Source organism: Tachysurus fulvidraco, chromosome 1 (assembly GCF_022655615.1).
Source record: "Tachysurus fulvidraco isolate hzauxx_2018 chromosome 1, HZAU_PFXX_2.0, whole genome shotgun sequence".
Lineage (NCBI taxonomy): Eukaryota > Metazoa > Chordata > Actinopteri > Siluriformes > Bagridae > Tachysurus > Tachysurus fulvidraco.
This window is the reverse complement of record NC_062518.1, coordinates 225,001-235,000: the sequence shown is the minus strand read 5'-3', so window position 1 is coordinate 235,000 and position 10,000 is coordinate 225,001. Positions and strand designations below refer to the sequence as shown.

Genomic DNA, 10,000 nt, shown 5'->3' with positions numbered 1-10,000 from the left:
TGATGTGATTTTTCAGCTCAGAGAAAGGAGCATCCAGTCTGAGATCCTCCAGAGCGCTGTCTGGGTGTGACTCCACCACTGACACACACACACACACACACACACACGAGAGGGATTAACTGTAGGCATGCAGCAGATGAACAGATGAACGCACCGATCAGCAGGAACATAAAGAACTCACCTGTGTGCTCCTTCACAGCAAGTCTCATGTAGCCAACGAGTCCGTATGTCCTGCAGACCAGGAACGGTACACTGGCCTTCCATAACACACATGCCAACTTCAAACACACACTGCACACACACACACACACACACACACACACACACACACACACACACACACACAATATATTATCATAATTAAATAAACAGACAGACAGAGACAGACAGGTGGAGGAACACTGTGATAATGTGATGAAGTAGGACATGGAGACGAGACATAGAGAGACGAGACACAGAGAGACGAGACACAGAGAGACACGGAGAGAAGAGACACAGAGAGAAGAGACACAGAGAGAAGAGACACGGAGAGACGAGACACGGAGAGACGAGACACGGAGAGAAGAGACACAGAGAGAAGAGACACGGAGAGAAGAGACACGGAGAGAAGAGACACGGAGAGAGGAGACACGGAGAGAAGAGACACGGAGAGACGAGACACGGAGAGACGAGACACGGAGAGACGAGACACGGAGAGACGAGACACGGAGAGACGAGACACAGAGAGACGAGACACCGAGTGACGAGACACCGAGAGACGAGACACCGAGAGACGAGACACAGAGAGACGAGACACAGAGAGACGAGACACAGAGAGACGAGACGAGACACGAAACACCGGGCGACGAGACACCGAGCGACGAGACACCGAGCGACGAGACACGGAGAGACGAGACACGGAGAGACGAGACACGGAGAGACGAGACACGGAGAGACGAGATGTCTGTGCTGTTGATGCTGCTTCACCTTTCTGGAAGCTGAACACTGATAACCAAACTGAATCTGTTAAAAAACTCTGGATCATTTTCCAGCAGCTTGTCAGCATCCTGAAGACAAACAGAGAGAGAAGAGTTACATCATCATCATCATCATCATCATCATCATCATCACAGTGTGTATTATCTCTCACCTCCTCCACAAAGTTTCCTGAAACATCACTGTTCAGTTCCTGCAGTAACTCAGTCGCTGCCTGAGCTCGGCTCTGAACACACACACACACACACACACACACACACACACACACACACACACCGAATCAAACACAAAATAACTCCTAAAAATGACTTTGACTCTATAAAGTATGATGATAAACAGACCTTACCTTACCAACACTGTCACTGCTGAGAAAGAAGCTGCAGAATAAAAGCGTGTGTAAGTAAACAACTGACATTAATGTGTGTGTGTGTGTGTGTGTGTGTGTGTGTGTGTGTGTGTGTAGAATAAAATCATTTCATTAAATCATACTTGTTCCCAACGTCCTCTCCAGTCACTTTGTGTCCATCAATTATAGTGAATGCACCAATACCTACACACACACACACACACACACACACACACACACACACACACACACACAAACACACACAGATTAGTTAGATCACTTTTAGTGAGTGTTGCTGTCGTGTTTGAGATGAATCTGTTCCAGTTACTACACAAATGTGTCCTTTAACATCACATCGCCAAGATTTATTTCTCTCATAGTTAATGGCACAAAAAGAGACTTTGTGTGTGTGTGTGTGTGTATGTGTGAATATATATATGTGTGTGTGTGTGTGTGTGTGTGTGTGTATGTTTGTGTGTGTGTGTGTGTGTGTGTATATGTTTGTGTGTGTGTGTGTGTGTGTGTATATGTTTGTGTGTGTGTGTGTGTGTGTGTGTGTGTATGTTTGTGTGTGTGTGTGTGTGTGTGTGTGTGTATGTTTGTGTGTGTGTGTGTGTGTGTGTGTGTGTGTGTACGTGTGTACCAGGTAGAACGAGGTTCTTCAGGATTTCTGTACCGGACGCTGTGGCGTTTATCAGACACACATGTGCGCTTTCAAGAGCATCCTGACCATGATCTCCCCATAACCTGTCATATCACACACACACACACACACACACACACACACACACACACACACACACATGTACATAGATATACACAGATACAGATACACACATACACACATATATATGTACACAGATACACACACACACACACACACACACACACACATGTACATAGATATACACAGATACACACATACACACATATATATGTACACAGATACACACACACACACACACACATACACACACACACACACACACCATATTTAACAACTTAAACTACACTTACACAAAGCTAAGTACTGTAACATTCACGTCCTGCTGGTCAATACTTTAATAATAAAACACATTATGTATTTTGTGTTTTGCAGTAAATACGAGCTGAAGAATGTAAACATCATCATCATCATCATCATCATCATCTGTGCTCAGGTCAGGCCTACACATCTAAACCTACATTAACTGTGCGATAAATTCATTATAAATAACGAATAAATCTTCATTAAAAGCTCCTCGTGATGACTTACCTGAGCTGTCTGTCATATCGCTGCTCTTTATTTGTTTTGTGTTCAGCCGCCATGCCGGTGTTCAGTTAATACACAAGCAGCACTAACCCAGAAGCATGAAGCACTGAGGGTGTGTCCCAATCCGAGCCACTGAGGGTGTGTCCCAAACCGAGCTACCCAGTGTGTGTCCCAAACCGAGCCACTGAGGGTCTGTCCCAAACCGAGCCACTGAGAGTGTGTCCCAAACCGATCACTACCGCCTCAGTAGTACACTACATGTGAAATAACACTTTCCTTCTCCCTGAGATAAATGAATTCATGACAAACTACAAACATTAAAAACTCTACACTATCATGCTGAATCGTACAGTAAAAATAATAACCTCAATTGTTTTTTTTACCCTATAAAATGTATTGTGTGCGGTTTGAGACGCACCCATCCTCCCCTCGGCAAATCCATTAAATGTACAGTTTTGCTTTTAGTATAAAAGGCTAAAACTGCAAACAGTGTTCAACGGAAAACATTTCTTTGACTATAATTGACAGATATGTTAATAGATTAAATATTATTAATATTTTATTCTAATCTGAAAATTGTCACCCCCAAAAAATTCAAAATAATGGATTAATCCGACAGTGACGTCAATACCCGGGGTGGGGGGTGGGGGTCCTTCATTCTTCTTCTGTACCTCTTAATCGGTGTACGAACGGAATATTTTACTGCCACCTGGCGTTCAATAGTGCAATTACAGCTCAATTGTCCAACTAGAACTATCATTATTTACACCAGATTTCTGTTTTTGTGGCAAAAAAATCCTGAAAACGGAAAGACAAAGTAAATAAATGGCCATTAGGGGACCAGTGCGGGGCTACAGGGGCAGTAGGATGGTGTATGGGGTAAAAGGGGCTATTCAGGGTTTTGGGGAACAGGGAGTTGTTGTAGGGGCAGAAAAGGACAGAAAAGAGGTTAAATTACATATTAATTTTAATTTAATATTCATCACCTGGAGATATGGATGTATTTAACATTTCAAATGTATATCAGGTACAACAGAAATCTTTAAGGTTAATTAACACCATACACGATGTTCAGTATACGCTCACTAGTCCATCTGTTGAGTTGGTGAGCACTGAGCTGTAGGGCATCAAGGAGAAAGGGATTGGGGCAGTTACAGGGCAGTAAGAGAAAGTAGACTGCATTTGTAATGACATCTGCTTGGGGGTAAAATGGCCATCAGCAGGGCGGGGTGTGTGTGTGTGTGTGTGTGTGTGTGTGTGTGTGTGTGTGTGTGTGTGTGTGTGTGTGTGTGTGTGTGTGTGTGTGTGTGTGTGTGTGTGTGTGTGTGCACTGGGGGTTAAGGGGCAGTAAGGAGTAAAAAAAAGTAAAGCTGAGAGTCTGACAGCTGAAGTGAATAAAATAAGAGGGATTGAATCGTGTTCTTCAGCTTCTTCAGTAGTGTGATGTTCTACAGCGTGTCACAGACAGCAGGTGGATCGTTTCTTCTCCATGATGAAGCTGTGAGGTGGAGACGAGACTGTTGTGTGTCTTTGTGTTAATAACAGTGTGAGGAGTCGCAGCTCTCCGGGGAAATTCAGTGAATTTTTTAATATGTTTAAGATGTGATGTTTCTGCTGCAGATGCTAAATAAAATCATGGATCCTAACAAAGAAGTGTGTATAATGTCACATGCAAGCCTGAAGAGTGTGTGTGTGTGTGTGTGTGTGTGTGTGTGTGTGTGTGTGTGTGTGTGTGTGTGTGTGTGTGTGTGTGTGTTTAATCTGCACCTGCTGTCTCTGCTGTGTGAGGAACAAAAGCGGCTGTTGAGGGTGTAGCAGCTGGGGGACGTCTGCTTCATGAGGAACTTTAACCCTTTAAATGTGACACCACACTTCAGTGTGTGTGTGTGTGTGTGTGTGTGTGTGTGAGAGAGAGAGAGAGAGAGAGAGAGAGAGAGAGAGAGAGAGAGAGAGAGATCACACAAAATCTCACTGACTTAATTTTTTTTTTCTTATTTACAGCTAAACAATCTGTTCAATTCGTACTAAAACTTGAATAAACTGAAGCTTGACTTCATTTCCACTGAATTCAGAAGTCAGCTGCAAATAAAGCAGCTGCAGGAACTAAATGTGATTCTAATGATAATGAAATAAAAGCTCAGCATCAGTTTGCTTTATTTTAGCGGTAGCTTTCAGCTCCAGTAAGATAAGATCTCAACCTTTACTTCAACACTCATGCTTATTTTATCATCAGTACACAGAACATCACGTCCCTCATGTGACTCGCTCGTGTCGGTTCCTTCTCTGCAACATCAGAAGGATTCGGTCATGTTTCCCCACACAGGCTGCTCAGGTACGTGTTCAGTCTCTTGTCATGTCCACACTGGACTGCAGCTCTCTCTATCAGCTCTACATATGAACACGTCCTCTGTAAATGACCCATAATGCAGCTGTGTGACTTGTCTTCAACCTGGCAAAGTTCTCCACACCACCACACTGCTGTGTTCCTCCTCTCGCTCCTGTAGCTGAACACATCAGATTTAAACACTGATGCTGGCCTACAAAGCCACAAACAGACCATCTCCCTCTTACCCCAAAACCATCATCACCCCTCACACTGCACCTCACACCCCCAGATCTACAGCACTGCCCCACTGGTCCCACCATCTGAAGACTCTAGAGTCACTACAAGACTCTGTTCTGTTCTGCACCGAGGTGGTGGAATGAACTTCCCCTAGGGGACCGGACAGCTGAGTCACTGGATATCTTCAAACGCTGGTTATAGACCTACTTCTTCATGAAACACTATGACTTTATCCCATTTGTTGTGTGTGTGTGTGTGTGTGTGTGTGTGTGTGTGTGCATTTAAAAAAAAACAACCTTTGCTTTGAACAGTGTTTGAGGCTCATGGTAATGAGTGTGTAACCTGGAGACCTAGAGCACTTTTTTGGATAAGAGACCATCACATGCTGTAAATGTAAGTGTGAGCAGCAGATCTACTGACATCAGCTTCGTCTCCTTACTTTAGTAAGTCTAACTCCAGTCTTTACTATGTAGCTGGTCCTGGAGGAACGTTGTCTCACGTCACTGTGTACTGCATCAGATATTTATGTGTAAATGACAAAAGCTACAAGTTCATCTTCATCTCAGCTGTCCAACAGATGTTGTTCCAGAAGTTTGCAGATGTTTTCAGAAGTTTTGGGCAACCCTAGTCTGATCTTCCTGTTTGAGGTGTACATGGCACGTGTACACAAACACACACACACACGCACCAGCAGCCAACCGTCCAATTACAATTAGTGCATTAAAGGGGGCGGGACCACAAACCATGCTGCAGCACCTCGGCAGTGTCCAAATATTTTTGGCCCTGACTGCAGATTAAACATCACACGGATCAGTAGATGAACCGATGCAGTGAGAATGAAGGAAACTCTTTGTGCATTTAGAGCTTTATTTAATTTTATAAAATACACAAAAGTAGCAGCAGGACATTAAAATCATTTTGGTAAAAATCAGAGGATTAAAAATAAAAACCCAGTTTTACAGAATTTAACCTGGAGCTTCCTCAAAAACCAAAGAGCACACAAAATATAAAGTCTAATCCTCCCTGTGTGTGTGTGTGTGTGTGTGTGTGTGTGTGTGTGTGTATAGCAGCATTTAGGCACTGAAGCTCTGAGGAGTCAGAAGGCAGGCTGTGACTCGATCAATAATTAATGTTTTAAGATAAAGATGTTAGGAGTCTGTGAGGATCAGTAAACACTGATCTGAGGACAGTACGGCTGTGAGTCACATCTCAATCCACACAGCTGGAGCAGAGCAGCATCAGGATGAAGAGTCCTCAGGTTTCTCACTGCTGGGGGGCGGAGTCAGGACTCCGGATGGGACGGGCGGGTTCTGGCTGTGTTCTAAATCCTCCAGCTGATGGGAGTGAACTTGTCCCTACAGGGAGCAGAAGACAGAGTTAAAGGCCACGCCCCCTATAATCCCTGTGATCCACACGGTGAGCTTTAACATCACTCATCCTTCTCATTACACACCAGACAACTCGTATCCTTCAGGTCTATTAAGAATTTTGTAATTTTATTATTAATTATTTTGTGTATTTGTAGGTCACAGGTTGCTGGAGGACTCACAGAGTAAGAAGGAGGTTAATTAATGAAGTGTTAATCAGAAATGATGTTCAGCACCAACACACCACGACACCTGGGGGACATCTCCACCAGATATAGGACTGTGTCGGTGGGATCGGTGATCATTCAGCTACAGGAGCATTAGTTAGATCAGACACTGATGTTGGTGAGGAGGTCTGGGGGTCAGTGGGGTTGAGTCAGAGTCAGGACTCTGCAGGACACGTGAGATCTTCAGGGAGCTGCTTTGTGCACAAAGACATGATACTGAACAGGAAAGATTCTGCTCCAAACGCCCACAAAGCTGATAATGTAGCATGAATAGGAATGTTCTCCTTCACAGGAACCCCAGAAACCAGCTCCAGACCATCATCACTCCTCCTCCTCCTCACTTTACTGTAGTAACTCGATCACAGTACAAGTGATCTCTCGCTCTAGAGATGTTTCCACTGCTTCGGAGTCTAGAGTCAGAGATTTACACCACCTAGAGCCCACGTGTACATCATTACAAACTAAAAGGTGTGTGTGTGTGTAGGATGTTGTGTCTCTCACCAGCCAGTCCAGGTAAGGGGCGTGGCTCTGAATGTTGTGTGTGTTCTCTACTGGAATGCCTTTAAATGTTTTTAAGGAGGAGCTTCCTACTTCACGTATCGCCACTGCAAATGGTACCATCCAGCTCACACAGCGCGCCACATCACACCACTTCAGACCTGACACACACAGAGGAGAGAGAGATCAGTATAAAGTGTGTGTGCATGCGTGTGTGTGTGTGTGTGTGTGTGTGTATGCGTATGCGTACCGGAGACCTTCATGATGAGCTCCAGAGATGAGAAGTGGAACAAAGCTGAAGCTGCCAGCAGGCTGGAGGAGAACTCTAAACTCCTGACGTCCAAAACACACAAATCAAGCAGCTACACACACACACACACACACACACACACACACACACACACACACACACACACGGATAAACATATTTAACAGTGACACTAATGTAAACATGCAGAAACCCAGAGAGAGCTGAATTAGTACTGTGATGTAGCTGATGAGGATGAAGATGGTCGTCTCACCTCAGCAATCTGTATGAAGGTGTCCTGAGGAAACTGTGGCAGGAGAACTTCAGTGAACTCCTTTAGATACGCCATCTGCATGTAGATGTTCAACCACGACACTGGAGTTAAGGGACTCAGACTCCAGTTCAGTTCCTGACACACACACACACACACACACACACACACACACACACACACACACACACACACACACACACACACACACACACACACACCATGAAGTGAACTACAACTATTTACACTCATCTCAGTGTGTCTTAATATTCACTTTATTACCAGTTTACCTTCATGATTATGACCTCCATGCTGAGGATCTCCTCCCCTGTACACGCTCCATCAGTCACATACGCAAACTGGTGCACTTTAGGAGGATAAATCTCCTGAGGAACGATTATAAACAGTAATAAACATCTGGAGCAATTTCAGTCAGCATGGAGTACAAAAGAAGGGAAGACGGTGGAGCGAGCGAGCAGGATCGAGTTGTCATTATTATTACAGTCAGGTTACAGCGACACACCTCCATCTTAGCAGCGATGAAGAGAGCAGAAATGCCGATGAGCTGCAGTGTGGACTTCTGAACGTTCTTCTGGGTGGCCATGAAACGATCAAAATAATCCTGAGCTAAATAAAACGTCTCCCTGTGGAGTTTATACACCTCACACACCTGAGAGAGAGAGAGAGAGTGTGTGAGAGTGAGAGCGTACACACACACACACACACACGCACACACACACGCACACGCACACACACATGTACACGTACACACATGTACACACACACACACGTACACACGTACACACACACGCACACACATACACACACACCTCAATTAACCAGTCCAGCAGAATGGCCCTCATCTTGGGCTGCAGGTTGGGGTGTCTCTCCATCACGTGCATGTTGTGGAGGTAAAGTTGGTCCTTCTTCAGCAGGTTGTTCCACACGTCGTCTTTACTCGCCCAACTGAAATCACAACAACATTAAGTGTTGAGTTTCTACCATTTTGGACCTGTTCTGTAAAGTCTCCCGTCATGCAGTGACCCCTCAGGTAGAACGTTATCTTCTGAGCTTTAACAACAAAGATTCTCTTCACAGCTTCATTAATGGAGTTAAAAACACTTTCTACAGAAGAGAACGAGTTCATCAGGAGAGCTGAAGCTCCGCCCTGCGCTTACACACACTGGATGTGACCCAAGCTGACAGACCTTGCTAGACGGGGCAATATTTTATACTCTGATAAAAATGAAACAAAGCTCATATAAGTCTCACCACAGGGCAGGTAGGGGCGAGGGGCGGGTCGGGGTAACAAACACAGTCCTGCTGCTGTACTGTGTGAAACCCATACTGACAACTCCAACCTGTTTATCCTCCTGATGTGGTGAGCAGCCTGCCATCTGAGAGAGAGAGAGAGAGAGAGAGAGAGAGAGAGAGAGAGAGAGAGAGAGAGAGACACGGAGACACAGAGAGAGACACAGAGGGAGACATAGAGGGAGACACAGAGGGAGAGGGACAGAGAGAGAGACACGGAGACACAGAGAGAGAAACAGAGAGAGACAGAGAGAGACACGGAGACACAGAGGGAGACAGGGACAGAGGGAGACAGGGACAGAGGGAGACAGGGACAGAGGGAGAGAGACACGGAGAGAGAGACATGGAGAGAGAGAGAGAGAGACACGGAGAGAGAGAGAGACAGAAAAAGAAACGATAAAAGACATCCATCACAACTCCACAGTATTAATGGTTTAGTGTAACAGAGTGTTTAGAGCCAGACTCGGGTGCACTACAGAGCCAGACTCGGGTGCACTACAGAGCCAGACTCGGGTGCACTACAGAGCCAGACTCGGGTGCACTACAGAGCCAGACTCGGGTGCACTACAGAGCCAGACTCGGGTGCACTACAGAGCCAGACTCGGGTGCACTACAGAGCCAGACTCGGGTGCACTACAGAGCCAGACTCGGGTGCACTACAGAGCCAGACTCGGGTGCACTACAGAGCCAGACTCGGGTGCACTACAGAGCCAGACTCGGGTGCACTACAGAGCCAGACTCGGGTGCACTACAGAGCCAGACTCGGGTGCACTACAGAGCCAGACTCGGGTGCACTACAGAGCCAGACTCGGGTGCACTACAGAGCCAGACTCGGGTGCACTACAGAGCCAGACTCGGGTGCACTACAGAGCCAGACTCGGGTGCACTACAGAGCCAGACTCGGGTGCACTACAGAGCCAGACTCGGGTGCACTACAGAGCCA

At 45.7% G+C, this 10,000-nt stretch overlaps 2 protein-coding genes across 2 annotated transcripts in view; both read right to left on the bottom strand.

Moving 5' to 3' along the window:
- nae1 (nedd8 activating enzyme E1 subunit 1) overlaps nt 1-3,130 on the bottom strand; it is a 14,280-nt gene extending 11,150 nt beyond the window's left edge. Inside the window, exons 1-8 of the mRNA XM_047817339.1 lie at nt 2,577-3,130; nt 1,965-2,068; nt 1,465-1,525; nt 1,322-1,352; nt 1,130-1,201; nt 967-1,046; nt 182-291; nt 1-78 (exon numbers count right to left, since the gene is read on the bottom strand). The exon at nt 1-78 is cut by the window's left edge and continues 32 nt beyond it. Of these exons, the coding sequence (XP_047673295.1) occupies nt 1-78; nt 182-291; nt 967-1,046; nt 1,130-1,201; nt 1,322-1,352; nt 1,465-1,525; nt 1,965-2,068; nt 2,577-2,629 (589 nt within the window). The 5' untranslated portion in view covers nt 2,630-3,130. The remainder of the gene's footprint in view (nt 79-181; nt 292-966; nt 1,047-1,129; nt 1,202-1,321; nt 1,353-1,464; nt 1,526-1,964; nt 2,069-2,576) is intronic.
- Nucleotides 3,131-5,989: 2,859 nt separating this feature from the next.
- The window catches only part of ccne1 (cyclin E1), a 4,791-nt gene continuing 780 nt past the window's right edge, over nt 5,990-10,000 (bottom strand). The window contains exons 4-11 of the mRNA XM_027160157.2: nt 9,019-9,143; nt 8,577-8,712; nt 8,270-8,416; nt 8,037-8,132; nt 7,750-7,884; nt 7,479-7,590; nt 7,232-7,389; nt 5,990-6,491 (exon numbers count right to left, since the gene is read on the bottom strand). Coding sequence (XP_027015958.1) covers nt 6,375-6,491; nt 7,232-7,389; nt 7,479-7,590; nt 7,750-7,884; nt 8,037-8,132; nt 8,270-8,416; nt 8,577-8,712; nt 9,019-9,143 — 1,026 coding nt within the window. The 3' untranslated portion in view covers nt 5,990-6,374. The remainder of the gene's footprint in view (nt 6,492-7,231; nt 7,390-7,478; nt 7,591-7,749; nt 7,885-8,036; nt 8,133-8,269; nt 8,417-8,576; nt 8,713-9,018; nt 9,144-10,000) is intronic.